Below are 24320 nucleotides of genomic sequence, written 5' to 3' on the forward strand. Positions count from 1 at the left end.
AAGCAGATTCAAACATTTTTTTCACTCATGGAAATTAGACCACAAATAAAATACAGTCATTTATTTACTTTTAAAAAAATACATTTTAATTTTATTTACGGTGTTATAAGCTGAAAATTTGGTTCCCCGTATTTTATTTGTCAGGCGGCAGCTTTGGAAAGAAGAAAGTGCGGGTCAGAAATCTCAGGCTGCATTCGCACACACTGATGGAGAACAGGCGAGGCTTTCAGGTTGGTTACGCGATGGCCGCTCTCTCAACAATATAAGGATTTTGAAGCGAAAACAATGCCTTCTTCGCTCGAAGAGGCGTGTTTTTGTCTCGACTGAGTACCGGAATGATAGCGGTGTCGTTTTATCCCGCAAGTTTAGCTTTGAACGCAGGATCGGAGACGTCCCTTTGCTGTTAGGGGCTCTGTGTTTTTCTTGTTCGACTCCCGGGCCTGGACACTGTAGCGGCGGGCTGCTACTCTCGGATGAGCGGGCTGTAGCATCTCGGAAGAGGTGGGGTATGAATTTAGGCGAACCAGGGGGGAACTAAAGAAGCCAGTAGAGCCTCGAAGACCGGATGATATCATGAATGTCGCTGGTAAAATGTTATCGATGCCGGCGGAGGGTGAACAAGATCAAGTTTGACTCATAAGTTGATGTTTCTGGCTAGTTAGCATTAGCCAACGGTAGCGTCAACTTGCCCGAGCGAAAAAGCCAGAAGTAATTTAACGTCACATAACGTTGCCTGTAATGTTGTGCATGTAGACGTGTGTTTAGCCATAACTCTGCCTTGACGTTGGGAAAAAAACAAACAGTTTTTTTGCATTGTGATGGTGCACGGTAGCCTTTTGCTAACAGCAGGTTGCTAGCTAGAAACTAACTGGCCAGTGACGTAACGTTGGTCATTGTTTTGACAGCATGCAGCATCTTAGCCGAGGCTGAAAACATACCGATTGTTATCCAGATTATTCGTTTTTACCTCGAAAATGTATTACTAACAGACAGTGCTCATGTAAAAAGTTCATGTTTGGCTAACTGATGTGACGCAGCTCATCGTCCTGTTACGTTATAGGGTATCTACTAATTACTGCAGCATTTCAGATCAGTTTAGCTTTATTCCGCTATGAAGCAGCGGTGGGAGAAGCAGTTAGATCCTTTACTGAAGTAAATGTACCAATACAGCTATGTAAAAATACTCCATTATAAGTAAAAGTCCGGCATGAAAAATCCTACTAAAGTAAGAGTACATAAGTATTAGCAGCAAAATGTACTTGAAGTATTGCAGTAAAAGTAGTGGTTTGGTTTCTCTGACTGATATATTATTATACATTACATCATTATTAATACTGAAGCATCAGTGTGGAAGCAGCATGTTACTGTTGTAGCTGCTGGAGGTGGAGCTAGTTTCAACTACTTTATATACAGTTACCTAGTTTAGTCCAGTGGTTCCCAACCTAGGGGTTGGGCCCCTCCAAAGGGTCACCAGATAAATCTGAGGGGTCGTGAGATGATTAATGGGAGAGGAAAGAAGAAAAAACAAAGTTCTGATACACAAATCTGTTTTCAGTTGTGGACCTTTTCCCTAATCTTTGATTTTGGTGAAATATTGCATCATTTGAACATTTATTGAAATGAAAGCATGTGAGAAGTTTAGAGGGAAAAATCACTATTTGGTGGAGCTGTTAACAACTCATAGACATCTGAAATGTGACCCCGACTACACACTGCTTTTTGTAAGACGTCAAAATCCAAGAAGGTTGGAAACCACTGGTTTCATCTTTAACAATGGGTTGTATTTTAAAAGCTTGTTATATTATCCATTGTGTCAAATCTTCTACTGTGTAATCTTCTTCTAGTGTGCTCAGACACTAGCTTCTGTACTGTCTCAAATTATGGTTTTCCTTTGATGCTTAGTTGTAGGATGGATCCAGACAGTGGGGCAGAACCACAAAAAGCTGTCAGTTTGCAGTGGAAGAGCTACAAACTTGTCCAGGACCCAACCATTCGACGGGTCACACAGAAGATCTACAGATATGATGGAGTGCATTTCAGTGTACCAGTGAGTTGAATTGAATTTATGTTCTCTCTCTCTTGAATCTTTAATTTTTTGGGTGTGTGCTTTTGTATTATTTAAACCACAACCTCTTTAATTTTTCCAGGACTCTGGATTTCCACCCGTGGGTGAACTACGGGACCCTAGACCCCGACGACTATGGTCCAGGTATACAGAAATGTCCCTGCCGGTGCCAAAGTTTAAGGTAAGAATTCCTGGTCGGCATTCATTTCGATACACACACCACCAGTTTAATCTCTCGGAGTGACCAAGATCTTTTTCCCGTGGGTCAATATTTCTTCACAGCTTGATGAGTTCTACGTGGGTCCAATACCCCTCAAGGAGGTGACCTTTGCTAGACTCAATGACAACATCAAGGAGCCCTTCTTGGCAGAAATGTGTGCCAAGTTTGGTGAAGTGGAGGAGATGGAGATCCTGTTTCACCCCAAGACAAGGAAGCACTTGGGCCTGGCCAGGGTGTTGTTCACCAGCACCAGAGGAGCCAAGGACACAGTCAAGCAGCTGCATAACACCTCTGTCATGGGTAACATCATTCATGCTCAACTGGATATAAAAGGTAAGCTTCAACACCTCATCTGAGACTTCTTGAAAGTATGAACTGGTTTTGAGTTATAAGTTGTCATAGTGGTGTATCAGACAACTATGGGTGATTTTTACAGGAATGTTTGTACAATGGCAGATAATAAACCAGTATAAACATGTAATGCATTCAAGATTTTGGTTTAAAAATGTGATTATGGTCATCAAAACACATTGAAACATGATGTATAACATTTGCTTGTTTTAATAAGAGCTGAGGTTCATGATAAAATACTGAAAAGGTTTACAAATATCTCATTAAACCATCTATCTGCATCTTGTTTCAAATATACACCAAAAGTGTTCCTTGTTCCTTGCACCAACATCCCACAAACTTCAATTGAAGTCTGGTAATAAGTTCATAAAATGTTCTGCTAACTAACAAACCGACCAACAACCAAATGGGACAGAAAGGTTTAACTGCCACTTAGTTGAGACAGCTAAACCTAATGGAGATTGTCTTCATGATAGTAGATAGTTCAACGGTGATCTCATGTCACAGTCTGTATTTATTTAGTTTTTTTGTTGTTGTTTTTTTTTTTATCCAGGCCAGCAGAGACAGAAGTATTATGACCTGATAGTAAACGGGTCCTACACTCCTCAGACTGTGCCCCTGGGAGGGAAGGCTTTGACAGACAGGATCCAGCCTCAGGCTCCAACGCAGCCACAGCCTGACACGGTATAGTCACAGCATAATTATAACTACACTTAATTTGATTCAGACTCAGCTAACAACTAATAATAATGCTGCGGAAACACTCCAATTCTTCCCTTCACATGTTAATTTTAGATGATAACTGAATAACTGAAGTGACAGAGTGCCTGTATCTAACATGATAACAAACAACAGACAGTTGCTTGATTTCCAAATTCAAATATAATTTGCCTCTTTCTGCACAGTCATCCGAAATCAGGCGGAGGCTCTCCAGTGAGCTCGCGGTGTTGGCAGCAGGGGTCCAGGCCCTCACATCAGGAAGCACCCCTTGCTCTGTGGACACTGGTTTTAGTGAGCAGCGTCTGGACACTCCCCCCTCCTCCATGGCAGGCCCCTACACCCCCGGATCCTCTTCTTCATCTCAGGGTGGTGGAGGAACACCTTACAGCTCCAGATCTGGGACTCCTTTCTCTCAAGACTCGGGCTACACCGGCGGCAGGTTAGTTGTTGATATTTAGCAAATGGAGAATTACTCATCAAAATTTAAACATTTGCTCAGTGCTGTCGTTATGATGAGGCAAATTCAGGTCACTAGTCAAAGATTAGACACTTTACTGCTTCACCTGTGTGTCATCAGATCACAGTTTGTACAACCTGATCATAAATTATAAATGTTAATTATTGAGCAGTGTTGAATTCATGTCATTAAGAACAATAACCACAAAATGTAGCTATACATCTTCACACATTATATGTGAATTTGTGTACAACTCTCATAGTCTTTTTGTTGTATTCAAACAAGATTTGTCTCATCTCACCCAGCAAGAGGAATTGCTTGTAGGTTCTTTGCTGCAGTTGTGTTGCATTGACAGTTTGCTACCTTTAGATCTCCATACAAGTATTTTAACATGGTTCTGCATCCAGGAGATGAAAGCAGCATCAGAATCATTGTGCTATTGATAATGGGGAGTATTTTGGTTTTTTATACTCACAATGGCGGCATACACTGACTCAGTTACATGTTTATAAATGTCAGTCATGCTTAACTCCACAAAATAGTAATTTAAATCTGCATTATTTCTGTCTTGAAGGCATACTGGCTACAACACTGGCACTTTGGGCAGCGGTTACCCTCCCCAGGACATGCTACCTTCCTCCTCCTCGTCCTCTGCAGTCTCATCTACTGTTGGAGGATACAAAGTGTCCCGCTACTCAGAGGATGCACAGGAACCTTCAATGTACCACAGAGGTCGCCCCATGTATCCCCCAAACACATCATACCGTCCCAACGAGCCACCGTGCTATCCCCCGTACCCTAACGTCGGAGGGCCTGGGCCACACATGGCTCATCACTCCTCAATGCCTCCGCCACCTCTCGCCACCCAGTATGATCAGCCCCCAATGTCAGACAGGGACAGGGACCGTGAAAGAGACTCAGGAGGCCGTTATGGGCCAGGGGGGATTGGCTCCAGAAGGTCATCTTACCATCACCAGCAGGACACAAACTCTTCCTCCAAGTACCATTCCCATCACTCCCACCACCACTCAGATCGCAGGGATGACCGGGGGTACCGGCGAGACAGCCTGGGCTCCCGGTCAGGTGACCACAGCCACCAGAGACATCGCAACCACCACCATTCTCACAACCACCACGGCAGCAGCAGCCGCAGAAGGAGCAGCCACGACCGGGACAGGGATCGAGACCGAGATAGAGACAGAGACAGTGACTACTCCAACAGCTCTGACCCCAGATACAATTCCAACTCCTACCGCTCTTCCTCTAACAGCATGTCTCCTCCCCCTTCATCTTATTCTGCATACTCCTCCTCCAAAGAGCCTGCCCAAGCCCCCTCTCAGGGATTGGATGTTTCCACCCGTCTAGGGGGCACAAGCCTCACGGAGAGGGGCTCTCTGCCTTCAGTAGGTGCTGACAAAGACTTCCACGCAGCTCACCACAGTGCTCTGCCGCCGCCTCCCCCGCCGCCGCCTCCCCTCCCGCCAGCCTCTGTCATCGCAGCGGCTGTAGCCGAGACACTCGGAACATTGGACTTCAGCCAGGACAGTCCGGCCCGCGAGGAGCAGTGGACAAAACCCAAACGCCGTCCCAGCACCCCACCTGCCCCGCCAAAGACACCCCCACCTTCCTCCCCGCCCCACCCCTCCATCGCTTCCTCTTCTACCTCCCCTTCCTCTACCTCCCTCCCCCACCACCTCCCCTCCTCCTCTACCTCCCCACTGCCCCCCCAGCGTGACTCCTCCTCCCCAGAGCCAGATTCCACCAACGAGAGCTTACCGTTCGTCTACCACAGCAGCAGCCTCGACTCTCGTATTGAGATGCTCCTCAAGGAACAGAAGGCTAAATTTTCTTTCCTGGCCTCTGATGAGGAAGACGAGGATGAAAGGAAAGAGGAGAAGCAGAGGGGAACACGTGGGGACGGAGGAGAGCGAAGAGGGGGGTCGGGCGATGCGAAGGGGGAGCACACAAGTGGTATTCAGGTGGGAGATAACGGAGAGAAGGACCACAGGAGGAAAGGGGAAAGAGACAGAGACGGCCACAGGGGAAGGAAACGAGGAAAGGGAGGAGATGGTAGGAAGAGCCCTAACGTACTTACAGCAACCACACCATCCTCTTCCACGTATTCTCCGCACATCCCGCCCCCAGAGGAACCCCAACCCCAAGTTGGCCTCGCTGGGACCGGAGCTCTGCAGGAGGAATCTTCACAGGTTGGATCTGCTGACACGCGGAGCAGGACAGGAGCGCACACACCACCTTACAATGGGCAGAGTCAGGTAAGATCAGTAGTATGTAATGAAACTGCAGGGTTTAAACTATCAACTATCTCAACAGCAACCAAACTTGATGTATAAGTAGCATAAAGGCTGATTCATATTTTTTATAGTTGGGCTGTAACATTGGATGCGGTAATATCGGTGGGCAGCTTATTGCTGTGGTTGAACCAACCCAAAACTAAACTGTAAAATGTTTCATGTATGTTACACTTCCCCCTTACCTTATTACTTCACTGTGATGTTTGATCTTCACTGTGCAGAATGATGTTTGTGTTTGAGTTTGACACTAGAAGGCTGTTTTTAACATTCATGTGCCAAAGCGGGAAAGTTTCTCCGTGCTCATCTTAAGACACAGTTTAAGACGTGAATGTAAGAACATGATTTCGAGACATCACAACTAGTTTGGAGCCAATCGTGGTCCGGTATGTGATTCGCCCAAATGTGATGTGGAAGCTTAAAACTTGAGATTGAACTTCTCAGGCATGTAGGAGACTTTTGAAATGAAAAATATTTGCATATTCATAGATTCTGGATTTTTTTCTTAACAAAGTAAATAAACGTTTTTGGGGAGGGAAACCATATTGGACAGAAATTATTAATCATAGCAGAGTATTTTTATATATCTTAAAACATGGAGGGGTTCTTTAAATATGAAGGAGATTTATTTTCGTACATGGAAAAAGGTCATTTTCGTTCTTTTAAAGAATATTCACACACTAGTCTGCATACAAAGGGCTCTGTGGAGAAAAGGAAGAAAAATGTATTTAAAAAGTCTTAAATGCACAGAAAAACACTGAGATTAATATAACATAATTTGTGTGAATGTATATTTATGTTTAGGGTATGGTTTTTTTTCTCAGTTTTATTATTTACCGCATTCGTTTGTGTGAATGAATGTGTTACTTTCTCACAGAACACTTCCTGATTCTGTGGTAGTGAGTTATCTTTATCTTGGGGTTATCTCTGACGCCCTTCTTTTGAAACCGCATTTCTCACTGTCGATGCAGCTTAAACATACGAGTAGTTTCCCATCTTTAAAACAGAAAAACTCTCTTGTTTTCTTTCAGTCCTCCCCTCATTCCTCAGGGGAAGACATGGAGATCTCGGACGAGGAGGAGGGGGAGACTACCATAACAACGGTGACCACCCACCAGCCCTCAGTCACCTCAGGTTCCTCGCCGTCTTCATCCCAGGCTGCTATGCCTTCACAAACAACGGACCCCTCATCTTCACCCCAACCCATCTCTGACTCTGCACAGCACTTTGGCACCTCCATGCACCCTCCCATACCCTCCTACCCTCCTCATTTGCCTCCTCCACCTCCCCCCGGTTACTCCCTGCAGCCCCCACCGCCCCCGGGGATCCCTCCGCTGCCCCACATGGAGCTGCACCCCGAGTATCCTCCCCCCATGCCCCACCATATGTATGACTATGCCTCCTCCATGGAGCTGATGAACCAGTACAGCGGTGGTGCTCCCATGTCCTTCCAAATGCAGACCCATATGCTAAGTCGCCTACACCAGCTGCGCATGTCGTCATCCAACGGCACCCCGGGCCCTGGCGAGGCAGCCACCGGAGACTACTCCTCCTACCACCTCCACTCTATGCCCCCACCCCACACACATCACCCCTACATGGACCAAGAGGGGAGCGGGGCAGGGGCTCATTATGACCAGGACCACCGCTACATGCCTCCCCACATGCCCTACCCTTACCCCGATCCCCACAGCACTCAGATACCGCCCCCTCCACACCACGGCATCCCGCCTCCCCACACAGGCTGGCCGCCACACGTCTTACCTCCGCACTACCCCTCTTACATGCCCCCGCCCGGTTACGGCACAATGCTGCCCGGGGACGGAGACGAGTACAGGGCTCCAGGGGAGGAGATGCCCATGCTGGCGGAGAATCCGCATGAGGCCACGGTGCAGATGGTCCTCGCCACTCTGATCCAGGAAATGAAAAACATCATGCAGAGGGACCTGAACCGCAAGATGGTGGAGAATGTCGCCTTTGCCACCTTTGACGAGTGGTGGGAGAGGAAAGAGACCAAGGCCAAGGTAAGAATGACTAATCACAATAATGGAGGTGCTTGACATTGGAACAGGGGTTTGTTTCATTAAACATTCACTAAATCTCCCAACAAATGTGCTCCTCTTCAAGCTGATTCTATGACCATATTAAGCAACTACTACCACCAACTTCTTTACTTGACCTTTGTTGCAACAAATTAAAATTACAGTCTATAAAAATACCTCGCTGTATCTCCCTGTCTTCTTACTAATTTTGTTTTCCAAAGCCGTCACTTCGGTTACCATTTGATGGCAGTTTGAACCTCCCTTCCTCATTCTCAGCAGCAAGGAGTCACGCTGCTATCAACCATATTGATCCAGAGTCATTTGTTATACTATGAAATGCAAATAAAAACAAAGGTCTGAGGTCTGCGACTGATCTTTTTTTTTGTAACTGTAAATCTTTTCATTTTCCAGCCTTTCCAGACAATGGTTAGGGGAGTGTCTGCCTTACGGGATGATGAGAAAAAAGAGGAAAAGGTCAACCGTCCTCGGGAGCCTCTCACGTCTCTTGTGGATTGGGCGAGGAGCGGTGGCGTGGAGGGCTTTGCTCTCCGAGGAGCACTTCGACTGCCTTCCTTCAAGGTAAAAGCGGCACATTGCAGCAGTAATCTTGTAATCTTCACATTTGACAGCTTACATTTTAATAATTAAAACATCATCTACACCTCTAATTGTATACATACAGTAGCTGGTGACACATAGCTACTAAAACCCCTTTCAGACTTGCACCCTTTTATGTTAATCTGATGGTAATTTAACAGAATTAGCACCCTGGTCACTTTCACATAAAGGTCAGGATGGTCTAGTAATATTTTTGTTTACACTTTTAACATGGCACAAGTCTGACTTGAATACTGTCAGATTAATGCAAAGGCTGCTGCAGCACAAGGTAAAACACGCAGAGACATGCATTGCATCTTGTTTCACCTTCTTACATCACTGTAATGCTTTTAATATCTCAATTATTATCTCTTTTGCACAAAATAGGAGGGGATTTTGAGCTCATTGTTCCTTTATTAGATCTGTATCAAATTGGCAACATAACTTCCTGTCATTCAATGATTGTTCATGTCTGACTTTACAAAACAGGCAGCAGAATTCACTCTCTGATTTAAGGAGTGAACTATATTTACAGTACCAATCAAAAGTCGGGACACACTTTCTCATTCAAGGGAGTGATGTGTCTGAATAAAGCCATAAAGAACTTTAATGTGAAAGTCACACGTTTGAATGACAGGAAGCCGTCACTTAAACATCTCGTTAAAGCCAGCTGTGTTACGTATTTCATATCTGAAAAGGGCTGAAGAAGTGTATCGACATTATCACATCAGAGTATAGAAAAGTAGTTTTGAAATTTGACATCTTAAAGAAAGACATAACTGTAACAGTACTGGACCCAGATGACAATTTTATTCCTGATTACACAGTCAGGATTGCAGTATGATTTATCTATTATGAACACAGTTAATGTTTGATTTTTGTCAAGTACAGAAATGATGAAAAACAATACAGTTGTATCAGATTTTATGTCATAAGCTCATAGTTGTAGTCAAAAAATAGCCTAAGTCATTCTTTGCTGTGTTTAATTGATTTATAAAAACAATGTCATTGTCAAATTGAGCAGGTGAAGAGGAAAGAACCTCTCGAGCTCGAGGAGGGAGACATGAAAAGGCCGCGACCCTCGACCCCGCCAGACGAGGATGACGAAGGTTCGCTGAGCTGATATTGACAGTTTTTAAACAGTTAAGGGTTTGGATTAATCGTCCCGTTGAGTGTAACTGTCAAACTGTTGTTGTTCTGTTTTCCAGCTGCTGATGGGAGAATGCCAGAGGCAGACAGGCACGGAGCTGAAAGGGACAACAAGAGGAGGAAAAAGAAGCCAAGAAGTCGTAAACCTTGGGAGCTTGACAGCGAGGGAGAGGAAACATCTGATGGCTCATCGTCTGAAAAGGTGTTGTTTTTATTTTTAAAGCAAAGAACAAAAAAAACAATAAAAACTCAAGATCAAGAACATGCACAAGTTAGGAGTTTTTTTTGCATTAGATGTGAGTGACATCAGCATAAATGAGTCCTTTAAAATCTTTTTTTTAATCAAATTTTATCATGAAATACCAGGCTGAGCATTATATTCAATAAATATAAATGTTTGATCAGTTATGTATTTTCTTTGTGTTAATGTTTTCATATCAATGAGGTTTTAAGGAGTTCTGTAGTTCTCACGTTTTTTAGCTAGATGGCAGCATTTCACTGTGATTTTTTTTTTTTTATACACCTACAGTCTCTGGTCTGCTCGAGTGAGCTAGTGTTGTAATTACAACCCTTTTTTTTATATGTAGGATGATGAGGAAGAAGAGGAGGAAAGTGAAAAGGAGTCCGATGGTAAATCTCAACCATTAATATCATTACTTTCATTATTACTTTTACTTCTACATTTCAGTCGAGGCAATACCAAAAACTTTTTTCTCTCTTTCGTTTTTAGATGATGCCCTTAGTGCTGATAGCGATGATGAGAGCCTTTCCTCATCCTCTGAGGGCTCATCTTCATCAGCATCCTCATCTTCATCGTCCTCTGAGGATGAAGATGAAGAGGAAGGAGAAAGGGTTGAAAGCGAGGGGCCGGACACCATGGACGAGTCGACCATGGACAGCACAATTGAGAAGGAGGATGACAGGTATAACGTTCATGTGTCCATGTTATGTTTGAGCGCTGGTAAAGAAATGAACAGTGTTCTCAGAAATACCTTTTTGTCAGTGTTACGTAATTAAATTTCCAACATGTTGTTACTGCTACCTCCAATTTGTTCTTCTGCTTTTCTCAGGGAAAATATCACAGCTGCTGTTTCAAAGGCAGAGGTCAAAACCGGTAAGACAGAAGTCCTCATCAATGTCATTAACAAATGCAAAACAAAAACAAAAAAAGATCAACTGCAAATGCAGTGAAAACAAAGTAAGAGAGATTAAGTACATGCATCAATCACAATGTTTATTGGAAGTATGGATCAATTCCTCTGTGGAGGACCCAGACTTAAAAGATTTAGTGTTTACCATTAATCTCAACGGGTCTCTAGTGTGTTTGTTCCTTCAGTTTTGTGTTATTAATATGTTAAGAGGACAGTGTACAACGCAGCCTTGTTGTGAACCTTTGGGAGTAGGGAGCATCTGGGACATGAAGGTTTTTGTTAATAAAGTAAATTCCATTGAATTAGTTTTGATGGTTTGTGTGGAAGGAAGGAGGGTTTCTCTGTGTGGAAAGTTGAGGCAAAGTCCACAAAGTATCACTCATTGTTCCAGGCAATTACGTGGCGGAAAAAAATTATATTGTCCTCCACTGAAATAAACTTCAGGGGGTTCTAGTGATTGCAGACTATATGATATGATTATTAGAGACGGTTTATATGATGCCTGATAGTATATCTTGGGAATTTCACTGGCAGGGAAGTACAATTTGGCCCAGTGCCGTTTGACTCAGATGAACTGGCAATTTTGGCAGTCGGGATAAGAAGTGAGGATTTCCGAAGGGATTTTTGCAATTAGACGACAACATAAAATACAAAAATGATGCAGTGAAAATAAAGTAAGAAACATTAAGTAAAGGCATCAGACACAAAGGTTAACCATTTAAGTAAGAGCTTGAATTTTGAGTTTAAAAGTGAATTTCACACTCTGTTTTACACTCTGACTGATGATTCACTATGAATGAATTTTGCAGCTTTTATTAAAAATAGCACAACAATTAGATAAGCTGTGTTTAGTGCATTGTGTTTAGTTTGGATCAGTCTTTAAAATCTCTTCTATGTCTCTCAGGTGAAGCAAAGGACAGCAAGGCAGATACAACAACAGCTCCTACCAAGCGTCCTCCATCGCCTCCATATCCGCGTCCTTCCTCCCCTATTGTCCTTGTGCCTCCTCTCAAGAAACGCAGGAAGACTGTCTCTTTCTCCACAGACGAGAACGACAGCAAAACACAGCTGCAGGCTGCGCCGTTATCTCCATCTCCATCACAAGTGGCGGGTGAATCTCCCCTCCTCTCTCCTGGCAGACTCCCAGACTCCCCCGCCGCTACACCATCAGCTCGATCCACGCAGGGCATCCAGCTGCTCCCCTTTGCCTCCAAACCAGGTGAAGGCAACGCCCTCATCGTGCCCCCACCTGAACGAACCCACGATTCTGATGAGTCCAAAAAGGGACCCCCTTTCTCTCCTCAAACCACCCCTGTCAAATCCCCCAGCAAACGGGGTGCAGGCAAAGACTCCCCCAAATCCCCCGCCCCTCCTGTCATGGTGTGCCGCACTGTGCAGAACCTGCCGTTGGACCATGCCTCTATGTGCAGGATGGCCTTCGAGGAGGCCCCCCCTCCACCTCCCGTCAACAAACGGTCCAGAGGAAGGCCGCGGACGACCAGCCTGTCCGCTTCTTCCTGTCACTCCCTCAGAGAGGAAGACGAGGACGAGGAAGAAAACGAGCAGAGGTTGAGACTCAGAGAGCAGCTCGGGGCGTCCAGCCTACTGCAGCTGGCTTCGGCTTCAACCACCGACCTGTCTGTGTTGGCTGACGTAGCCCTGAAAATGGACCCTGATGCTGGGGACTCTGAGGAGACAGAGACATCTGACGAGGCAGAGGAGCAGAAGATGGAAGAAGATCTCTTCTCCCCAGAGTCACTGGCCCTGGTTTTGAGCCCAGAGGGTGTAATTGTAGTGATGGAGCACAACTATTGCAAACCTCCTGTTCTCCCAGTATCACCCGGTACCAAAAGGACTTCCTCCAAACAAGACCCCTCTGTGTTGCTCCCAGCAGACCTCAACGCTATTTCCGGGGTGCTTGAAGCACCAGAGGAGGTCATTGGAGAGGCGCTACCTTCCAGGGGAGATACAGGGGAATACTTGTCTGCAATGGGAGTGCTGTGTGAGTCTGAGGATTCGGGGCAGGCTGCTTCTCTACCTCCATCATCAAAGAAGAAGAGCATAGTTGGCAAGGGATTCGAACTTGAAAATGACAAGAGCAAAAAGAGGAGAAGAAAAGACAAAGAAAACCAGGAGGTTCATCACACGAAAAAACAGAAGGAACAGCCGGGCAAGAAACAGAGGAAGCGGAAACTAGAGGTGCGTAGGACTTTGTTCCTGTAAATATTTGTCAGTGTCTTAATCATAGACGGTGTGACATATGTAAGAATCTGTCACAATGTGTCTGACACAATAGAAGTGAGAATCATCTGTAGGTTCATTGTTAGGTTTCTGTAATAGTGGCACATTCGCGTTGGTGTTTTATTGTAATATCATATCAAACAATGACTGACTGTTCCCTGCTTGTCTCGTGCACACACAAAAGTCCCTACTATTTGAAATTATATGTTTTGGCTTAACCAGTGGAGGAAAAAACAACACGCTGTAACACGCCACGATATAATTAGATGTAATTTCAAAGAGTGAAAACCTGTTTTTAATTGGCACGACCAGATTTATGTAACCAACCTTATTTTTATCTGTTGGGCAAATGGTTGATTCTGGCTAGAGGAGCAGAGGGAGGAAGGGATGTGGCCCTGTTTTCTTTTCTACATTAACTCACTAGTCTGAGCTGTTGACGCAATCAACGCAGACCTTCATTGCCTCAGTGTTTTTATGTAAAACATGTGGTATTCATCACGTTTCTAGCTTATGTCAGCCAGGCGTGCGCCACGAGCACACTCCTCTTCTTGTTCATCAAGGGTTTTTCTTCACCCCCGCCAGGCTGATTGAGCAGTTTTCCTTTTACTGAAAACAACACTTTTTCGGTTTTCAGCTTGCCTTCTCGTTAAATTACTACTTAACAAACATTTATGATTGATCTGTGTCATCTGCTGAACTGAGTCAGACCGATCCTGAGGCTTATCTTTCCTGTCTGACAGGAACAGTAGCTTCATACATTAAATGTTTAGTCTTTGCTGTATAAAACAGCATCTGTACATATTTCCCCTGAAAGTTAATGTTAGAGTTAAAAACAGGTAATGATCCTGCATGTATATATTCATTTTGTTAAATCTGTAAACATGTAAATGACCCAGATAACAATATTTAGTCATTAGTCCTTAATATCTCTATGGACAGTGACCGAAACTGTCCAATAATTGAGTTACCTGTCATGTGACTTCAACAGATTAGGAACTAAAAGGCAACAATGGATCTTTTTTTGCTTTATTCTGGACCAAAGAAACTGAACTACATGCGTGAACACAGCCTTAGTGCTCATCTCTAGTTGTGTTTATCCAGTTCTTCTCTAGTAATGTTCATTTCCTCTGCGCAGGACTCGGAGGAAGACGTAGACGTAGAGGAGCTTGAGTCCGGCGAGCTGTCTAGCTCAGACACCGAGGATGAGGTGGTCGAAGAGGTGAGGAAGAGCGAGCGTCTCTTCCTGCAGGAAGCGGGAATAACGTCGTCACAACGCTGGCCGAAACCTGTCCCTGCACCCAAGCCGCTGGCCCTGAAGTTTGAAAACCGTAGCGAGTTTGAGCAGATGACGATCCTGTATGACATCTGGAACTCCGGTCTGGACGGTGAAGACTTGATGCTGCTGAAGAAGACTTACGAGAAGCTGCTACAGGACAACCACAGCTCTGACTGGCTCAACGACACTCACTGGGTCAACCATACTAATATCCTTATCAGTGACTACCTTCTGTATTCAATATGTTGTCAATGTGATAGTCATAGAAACAAATGTCTAAAAAGGTCTTAATTTCATTGTGTAGTTTCCTGTTATTTCCCTTGACCTTTGAGCTGCACTAACCAATTTGCCAAACCCTCGGCGTAAGAAGAAGAGCGCGGACGGACAGCTTCGTGAGCATGTGACCGGTTGTGCCAGGAGCGAGGGCTACTACGCCATCAGCCGTAAGGAGAAAGACGTCTACCTGGACCTGGACCTGCCCGAGCAGGTCATACGGGAGGTGGAGAATGTCGACAGCTCGGTAAGCAGACTCCCAGTTTCTCTCTCTGATTGTGTGCTTTTTTTTTTTAAGACTAAGAAAACTAAATGAAACATAACTGGCAATTAAGGTAAATGGTCTGCAGCCGTTCTATTTTAAAAGTTAACCGCATTAATTAATGGATTAAATCGAGGTTAAGGAAAAGAGGAGTTGGAGTGCTCCGCTGTGTTATTATTAACGTCATGTCTCCAGCAGTGGAGAGCAGCCTCTCTGCTGCTCCGGGGAAAGCCATCGTTGTCCAAGGAGCTGAGCGGCTGCAGGGTTTTTGAGGGGAAACAGTTATTTTTAGAGTTATTTTCGTCACCTCAGAGTTGGTTTACGTTGTTTAATGCTGCATTGTGTGTTGGTTAGCTAGTCTCGTTTGTTACCGCTGGAGTTCGCTGCTCCGCTGCGCTAACGTTACACTCTGAGTGATGGCGCAGAAAGTTCACACTATACTTAACGTTCTTCTTGCAAAGGTAATTATTTTAGTCATTAAATCAAAAAAAATGCTTGCAACTGCTGCTTTTTCCGAAGATGAACAACCAGATAACTCCAGCGTGTGCCCTCGCAGTTGAGTTCCGCCTTTTTTGTTCCGTCTTCATCACATATTAACTAACATTTAGAAAATCTATTTTTGACATTAGTGAATTGATTCAGAATCGTAGGAGATAAGAATCAACATTCTTATGTGCATTGATTTTTTTTTTTTTTTTTTTTTTTCCCCACCCCTACATGTCTGAACACAGCCTCAGTGTTGGTTATTTATTACAGGTAGTGTAGTGATGTTCTCTGTGGAGGACTTAGACTTGAAAGTAGGATGTGGGGGAGTCAGTCAGTCATGAGTTAATGTGTTTACCATTAAGTTTGATAGGTAGAAGTGACTAGCGTGCTTGTTTGTGCAGTGTTTGATAAATAAAATGCTGAGAGGACAGGATATGATGAAGCCTTGCCGTGAACCTTTGAAAGTATTGAGCATCTGGGACAAGCATGACTGTAAAGAAGTTAAACAAGTTAATCCACTGAATCCTGTTTGCATCGAGACTTGTTGGAAAGTTTTATAGCGTCAGTGGGTGTAAATGTGTGTAAAGTTGAGGCAAAGTTCACGTCAAAGAATATCGATGTGTGATGTTCCAGATAACCGTGTTGTTGAGATAAATCATATCGTCCAAGCCTCCATTGGCTCTACAAACAATTTGAAGGAGTCCAGTGCTTGCTGAGTATAATATTTATATGATGTCTGATAATGGGTCTCGGGGAATTTAATTGGCAGAATAGTGAGTACGTTTGGCCCGCTGTCATTTGGCACAGATGAACTGGCAATTTTGGCAGTCAGCATAATAAAAGGTGATTTCCAAGGCGTAGAGATGGAAGTTAAGGGATGTGTGGATCAGGGATTTGGTTTTTCTGACTACCTGATCAGCACAAAGGTTGATACCTTAACCATATTTGTTGTCAAGCCCAGAGGTTTTGCACGGTTAAACAATAACATCTGGTTGAACTTCTTGGCTGAACAACAACCATTAGACGTTTTAAATTAAGGGTGGCTGTGGCTCAGGAGGAAGAGCGCTGATCGTAAGATCTGCGGTTCAATCTCAGACTCCTCAAAGTCAGTTAGAACTGCCTTTGCTGTGGTGGATGGATGACTGATCACTGTGCAACCCTCAAAGAATGTGTTTGAGACAGTTTAAAGATACTGTAGGTCATAGATAGTTTTCATCTGTTAGTTTAAACCATCACAAACTATCTAGTTGATCTTTATAAAGCTCCCCTCCACTCAAAAATGTCTGTTTCTTATTGTTCCTTGAGTTGGATGTTTGAGCTTCTCTGTGCAGAATGATGTATGTGCAGAGTTTATTTTCACATGAATTAGCTTAAAGCGAAAATTTTTCCTCTGTGCTCACCCTAAATGTCAGTTTAAAGCGTAAACTGTACGTTCAAGCACAACATCATTGTGTTGCAACATCATGACAATTTTCTAACCAAACTCGTTCCAGTATGCAACTTCTATGGAAACATACTGTATGTTTAAAGCGTTCTTGCAACATTTACTTATGTATTTGCGAAACACTGTCGGTTAAAGCCACTGGTGAGTGGGTGCACACACACAAACACTTAACCATGGGTTTTTAAAATGTCCCACTGTTAAAACCGAAACCAAACATTTGATTTGTCAACTTCTGGAGGGAGTCAGTACATTGTCCAGAAGGTTTCCAATATTACATACCATTCCCTCTTGACACTGGATATCATTTGCAAACACCACCCCTTGAAACAAGCAATGATTGGGTCAGCTCACACACACACACTTTTCTTTCTTACAACCATCCCAGATCAAGTAATTTTTACAAAACTCACGGTTCGGATCGTATCACAGTTTTGAGTCACGGTTTGGATCATTTTTTGGATCAGGAAAAAAAAAGAGACAAATATAATTTTGCTTTCCATTTATTCTGTAAAACACTTAAAGCAAAGAACTTCTGCCCATTGTCTTAAATGAAAACAATGTTCAACATGTCCAATGTCTAAATAAAATCTTCAAATATTTATAATATTCATTTGTTAAACTAAAGTGTAATATGAGGCTTCCTCATATGATGATCCACATCATCGAAACTTGATGATGACTCACAAACATGAACACACATCTTGTCCTGCAGCCACCAAACCAACATTAAACTGGGTGCACTGCTAATCTCAGTTAGCAGCCAGATAGCTAATTATCTGCAGAACATTAAACATCATGTAAAGAAACCTGCAGATGTCACCTCAGACCATTTGATGCAGGTTTGGTCGTCGTTCTTCAGAATCCCTGTTAGCAACACGCTGCCTGTCTATGACTTGTACTGACAGCAGTTTGTTTACTTTGTCTTAAATGAGGCTTTGCTTTAATCCACAATTCACATGTGTATCAAACTGGGAGGGAGGCGATCCGTTCCATTACACCGCTACTCACATTGACCTTTCTAAAGCATCTGGCACACACGCACATCATCAATTAATGATTTTCCATATGGAGATAATAATATTCGCACACTGCCGGAGCGTCGTTGACAAGGAAAGATGGAACATTTTGGCAATCAGATCAGGAAAAACAGCTGCTGGGGGGGAAAACTTTAGGAAAGCTCTTGTGTTGGGTTGCTATGTAAATCATGGATTTCCCTTTAATGTGTTTTCCACTCTGGCTCTGTGCTGTGTTTCACTCTCTCCATGGAGAAAAGCATGTTTCTTTATACCCAGGGCAGAGACGTGGCTTTGTGGTTTTGATGTAGCTCTGAGCTATGTGCCACTGATTCGGTGGAAAACGAGATGTAACCGGACACTTCATCAGTCAACATCCTTCATGCCCTGATCTAAGCTGCAGGGCAAGTTTAAGGTGTGACCGGGGATGTGGTTTCATCCCACTGGTGATTTGATTGCGAAGCAGTTATCAGGAATTTATAGTGTTCTTTAAAAAGAACTCACTGGTCTTAATAGTACAGCTATTAAGGTTGACCGTTTTGAACTTTGAATGCTGACTTCCTGATGTTACAACATCTGGCGCAGGTAACGCTTTTCTCGTTAAAAGCTAACGTTATTGAGAAAGCCGAACACACAAAAAACCAAAAGTACGTGTTTGCTCTGTTTTTGACCTGTGTGTTGTCTGCGGCTCAAGTGATGAGTCATCTTTTTGTTGGGTTGTTTTTTCCACCATTATTGTCGTTTCTATGACTTCTCAGCAAGTTACAGCCAAGCTCACTTTTCCACATCAAATAAGACTTTTCATGTGCAGCTGATTTCATCCATATACTTATCGTTATCAAAAAAGATGATAAGGTTGCAGTTTACTAAGGATTATCAATGAAATGAGGATTATTTTGTCTTTTGTTCTTCATGATGTGTAGTAGATTTGACATTTATCTTGCAGTTGTACTGTAAAAACACTGTTTGGCTTCAGCTTCTGTTTAGTTTTCAGTCTTTTTGGTGTTCAATTAAAGACAACTCGTAATAATTGCTGATATCATGTGTAAGACACAGAATCTATAATTGTCTTTGGGTTTGGTTTGGTTCCTCTTCACACAGAGAAAAATCTAACCAAAATGCATCACTTCTCGCCACAAGAGAACGTTTTCTCGTATCTCGAGCGGAAGTGAGAAGGTAAACGCAGGAAGGGCCGACATTGATTCATTCTCCGCAGGTCTGAACACAGCGGAGTCTGATTCAACCGGACTGATGCAGATCTGAAAACACTCTTAGTCTGAGGAATTATTCATATCCTGCATTTGTTGTAATTCTTCAAAATGGACTGCGTGCGCTGATTAAGTGGTTTTGTCTAAATTTAGTTCAGAAACAGATGAGAAACTCCGTCCCTTTTCTTAACATTCAGTCTTATCTGACACCTCCGCCAGTCTGTTGTTTCACATGAACCTCACCCACACTAACTTGACTGTTGCACATTGAGGTCAAAGTTCCCTCTCCTCCGGTTCAAGGTCATATGATAACGTGACAGTGTCAGTGGCCCCTTTTGTAAAGCTATTCGCTGTCTTGTTTCTTTCCAGGGGACAAACCGGCTGCTATCAGAGAGACGTTCAGAGCAGCGCCGCCTCCTCACGGTCATCGGCACCCCAGCCGTTATGGACTCTGACCTGCTCAAACTCAACCAGCTCAAGGTACGGCCATTAACAACAGCCATGATAGCTGACACAGTGTTCACAGTGTTGCTTTTAGCTTCCACTTTTAGTTCTTTCAGTAAGTTTTGCATCAACAGATTAAACCTTGTGTTCCTGCTGATCAAACATTAACATCTCCGCCAGCTGCCATGAAGAAATAGAAGTCATCCACCTTTATCATATTGCCTCTGTGCTATAATATCAATAAAAGAATAACGGCCATCTTCCATTTACATCCTAAAAGCATGTTGCGTTGTGTTATAATACAAAGAAAACACTGGAAACAGGAGTAAACTGCTACCCCAGCTTTGTCAATATGTGTGTTTTACATTCAGATAAATAGTAAAGAAGAGGGTGTGGTTTAGCGAGCAGTTAACTGACGCACTACAGATATTTTATGACGACAATAACCGGACCCGGTGGCTGCATGCAGCGTATCACGAGTCCTGTCCTCAAACCGAAGTCACAAACTTTGCAAACTCTTGGATTACATTACATTTGAATGTAATGCTCGCTAACAAGATAACACATGTAAATAAGATTTAAATTGATTTTTCCTTTTGCCTGGCTCTCCTTCTTCCAGTTTAAACTGGGCTAAACATATCTGAGCTGTACACAGACACGAAACTGAGCCCCCTCCCAGCCAGCAACTCCCTGAAGAAGGGTGGTGGTCACGTCTTTGGGTGGTGGCCGTTTTAGTGTTGCAGCTGTGATAAACACAGTGAATGAGAAATTACTGCCAAAACTTAACTTGAATCAGCATTTTCTGCCTTCATGCACTCTTACGTAAGATGATTTTATTACTCAATTGAACTCTGAAATCTCTGCAAATATGCACTCAAACCAGCAAATATGTGTTGTTTTAATATGTATGTCTGTTTATCTATTTGTTATTTATTTATAATCATTTAAGTACCAAAAGTTTTGCTGTTTAAGGTAAAGATCCAGGAGTCCTCTGGAGTGGCTTGAGTTTTAGGAAATCTTCTATTCATCTGACAGTTTGTGTGATTTTATCATTTTTAACAAGAGCTTTGTTTTGTCCTCGTGCAGTTCCGCAAGAAAAGGCTTCGATTCGGACGCAGCAGGATCCACGAGTGGGGCCTGTTCGCCATGGAGGCCATCGCTGCTGATGAGATGGTCATCGAGTACGTGGGTCAAAACATCAGACAGGTAAAGCTTCCAGTCTGTGAATATGCTGTATGTGAATCTTATTAAGTGTTTTATAAAGTGATGATACATCTGTAAAATGAGTGAAGAGTCACTATTAGTGCATTAATACAACTCACTTGTTAGCTGTTAGCTGTTAGCCACGCACCATCTCAGATAACATGCTTCGTTTAAGTGATCGTGTGGCATCAGCGAGTGAATATTTGTGTCTTCTCTGTGTCCAGATGGTGGCTGACAATCGAGAGAAGCGATACGCTCAGCAGGGCATCGGGAGCAGCTACTTGTTCCGAGTGGACCACGACACAATTATCGACGCCACCAAGTGTGGCAACCTGGCACGATTCATCAACCACTGCTGCACTGTGAGTCTTAACGTCCTCGATCAGTCCGTATATGACACAAGTTTGTTCATGCTCCTGTCGCTCATCTGTCTCTCGTTGTCTCGTTCTTTATAGCCAAACTGCTACGCCAAGGTCATCACCATAGAGTCGCAGAAAAAGATCGTGATCTACTCGAAGCAGGCCATCGCCGTCAACGAAGAGATCACCTACGACTACAAATTCCCGCTGGAGGAGAACAAGATCCCCTGCCTGTGTGGAACAGAGAACTGCCGTGGGACACTGAACTAGTGGACGCATTTCTCTCCCTCACTTGTCAGTGGCCAGCCAAACCCCCCCCCCTCCCACCCCCCACCCGCTCTCCCCTCCCGCTCCCTCTCCCCTCCTCAGAGCGTTCCTCAAAACAAAGCCACCTTTTCCTGAACACCCCCACCACCGCTCCTCTGGATGGCCTCACAGTACCCAGGAAACAGAAACGCACACACTTGCACTTTTCATCCACCTGGCAGTCTGACAAGCCAGTGCTTGAGGGGGTTGTGTAACCTGGCATGAGAATACTTTGGGGGGGGCGGGTAGGCGGGTAGGTGGGGGCGCTCTGCTTCAGCATTAGCTCTCCTGTGGCAGTATTGTTTGACTTGATGGGGGGGGGGGGGGAAATTATGCTCCAACACAAGTTGTTCCACACAGCCAGGCATGAAAGCTCCGTCTATCTCCATGCCAATATCCGTTTTGAAGGACGACGTTTAGAACCGAAAAGAACACCGGTGTTTTATGTCCACGTCAGCTCACATGATCTTCAGCCTGGATCGCTTTTCCAGTGTCAAAAAAAAAATCCCTCCTGCACCCACCCCACCCAACCCACCCACCCACCCACCCAGATCCGCACACAGACGCACACAGAAATACGAGACAAATTCAGGGTTTTTAAAAGCGCTTGTTGACGGCGCACTTTTAAGATGAATAACTTCAATCGATTTGGTCTTCAGTTATGCAAGATTTCCAAGTGTGAAGATTGTTTTTGGAGCTTTTTTTTTTTTTTTTTTTTTTTCTCTTCCACTTCATAGTATTATATGATAATATTACTATTGCTGTTATTAATGGTATTGTTATTTAGTTGCATTAGCTGTAAGTATCTTACAGTGAAATGAGCTTCAGTGTACCCACCCACTGTCCTCAGTGGTTCGTGATTCACCAGCCCTATAAATCAGTTGTTTCCCGTCTCCATTGTGCGTAAATCTCCTGATCCGCCGCCACCCTTTTTTGTCCCAATGACAACCATTGTTTTTAACCCCGCAGCTCATTTGTAGCTCAAATTGTGTTTTAATTTTTTTACTGAGTTTCTCCCCCCTGCAGGATCAGCACAACAGAGAATTGACCTGTGTTGTTTCTTTTTCATTTTTTTTTTTTTTTTGGTTTGTTTGTTTTTATTTGTTTCTTCCCCTCAAAATTTAAGCTATGTCAACAAAAGGTCTTGTGAGAAGAGCCTGTTGAGTGTTTGGTAGAATCTGTGTCTTGTTATTTCTGTCTGTGTAAAGTTTTTTCCTTTCATGTTTGGTTTTTTTTTTTTTTTTTCCAACCAGCGAATGTCAGATTTCCAACAGTCGCTATAAACATTTTCTGGGAGTATGTCATCGTTGAGGCAAAGATTCCTACCAAACTTCTGCAGGTCCTAGTAAAAAAACGTGTGGTCAGTGTTTAACTTAGTCACTCTGTGTACTACCAATGTTTTTAAAAAGGCACATTTATTTTTATTAGGTCAGGTCTCTTTAAAGGTTTAGTTTAGTATCTTTTTACCCCTGTTGTTGTTGTTTATTTTTGGCCTTTCCAACATGCATTCGTATGTGTTTTTATTTGACAGTTAGGATTTGTTTGCCCTTAACAAAACATCCCTCCCTGACAAATGTATCTTCTTAAGGCAAACAAATATCCTGCTTCACGATCTGTTTTGCAGTGTAGATGGGTGGAAGGTATAAACTGTGTGTGCCTAGATGAGATAGATGAGCAGGATTGTGACACACCACAGAGGAGGGGAGGGGAGGGAGAGGGGGGGGTGGGGGGGGGTGTCTACAGCCCCTTGTGTTGTGTGTGTCTCTCTGTTTTTGTTTTTTTTTTCATATGGCTATGGCCGTCCAAAGTTTAACTCTCATTTTTCGAACTTTTTTTTTTTTTTTTTTTTTCTTTTCCGCAGAAGACTTTTCTCATTTTGTTCCCTCCTAAACAGGAAAAATGTGTAAGATATTTCTTGTTGCAATGAAAGCCTTTCAGTACAAACCAACCTTCTTTACTACAGGATTAAAAAGATGAAAGGAGAAAAAAAAAAAAAAAAATCAAAGAAGTACATGTAAATATTGTAGAGGTGTTTGTTTCTCGTAGAAACACACTGATTCCAAGCTGTAAATATGTCGTTCCTTTTCCTCTCTCCATGAGGAGGAAACATGTACATACCTTCCATTCATTTATTTTTTATTGTTTTTTCCTTTTAATTTGATGATTATTTTAATATTATTTGCAATATTTCTCTTGTATTAATGCGTTGGACCCTTTATTAATGGTGCATTAAAATATTTTTTAAATAAACGAAACCTTCATGTCGTTCTTCAGTAACTTTCTGTCTCACTGTCATAAACACTGAAGGTCAACCAGAGTTGGAGGATGCTGACTGCTAATTGAACAGGGTTTTTTTTAATGCAAAATAGGAAGTACATATAAATAACTTGCATAGCAGAGACAACAGGAAGTCACTTGTGTCCTATTTCCTCTACGTGTAGGTTGAAATCAACTCTGATGATGCACCTGCAACTTCGACATTTCCCGTTAGGGGAAACGAAACGATAGAGGAAACGTTGAAATCTGACCTAGACTAGATTTCTTAAAGTCATGAAGCGATGACGAAGGAAAAAAGGGGCCGGTGAAGCTCACAGAGCAGAGGAAGAGGAAGGAGAAGTCAATGACCTGAGATGGAAAATCTCTGACACACATCTACAGTTCAACCATTTCTATGTTCAAGTTCAAGTTTATTTGTCATTTGTGCAGAATAAAATGTCATCTGCGTATTGAAAAACTTGAGATGA

General features: G+C 43.3%; 1 protein-coding gene across 2 annotated transcripts; it reads left to right on the top strand.

The window, feature by feature from the left end:
- Positions 1–173: 173 nt before the first annotated feature.
- Positions 174–23576, top strand: setd1a (SET domain containing 1A, histone lysine methyltransferase). Of its 2 annotated transcripts, none has more exons than XM_044330695.1 (21): positions 174–230; positions 1903–2047; positions 2148–2246; positions 2348–2618; positions 3190–3320; positions 3542–3795; positions 4388–6086; positions 7154–8146; positions 8576–8743; positions 9786–9870; positions 9970–10112; positions 10498–10540; positions 10641–10833; positions 10981–11024; positions 11966–13260; positions 14438–14786; positions 14917–15098; positions 19634–19744; positions 20795–20914; positions 21136–21273; positions 21367–23576. In XM_044330695.1, exons 2-21 carry the CDS (start codon positions 1910–1912, stop codon positions 21538–21540), a joined length of 6630 nt encoding a protein of 2209 aa, XP_044186630.1. In that variant the 5' UTR covers positions 174–230; positions 1903–1909; the 3' UTR covers positions 21541–23576. The 2 variants fall into 2 exon arrangements, with proteins under 2 accessions (XP_044186630.1, XP_044186631.1); XM_044330696.1 differs by lacking the exon at positions 174–230 and adding an exon at positions 237–501.
- The last annotated feature ends 744 nt before the right edge of the window (positions 23577–24320 follow it).

This window comes from Thunnus albacares, chromosome 17 (assembly GCF_914725855.1).
Source record: "Thunnus albacares chromosome 17, fThuAlb1.1, whole genome shotgun sequence".
NCBI lineage: Eukaryota > Metazoa > Chordata > Actinopteri > Scombriformes > Scombridae > Thunnus > Thunnus albacares.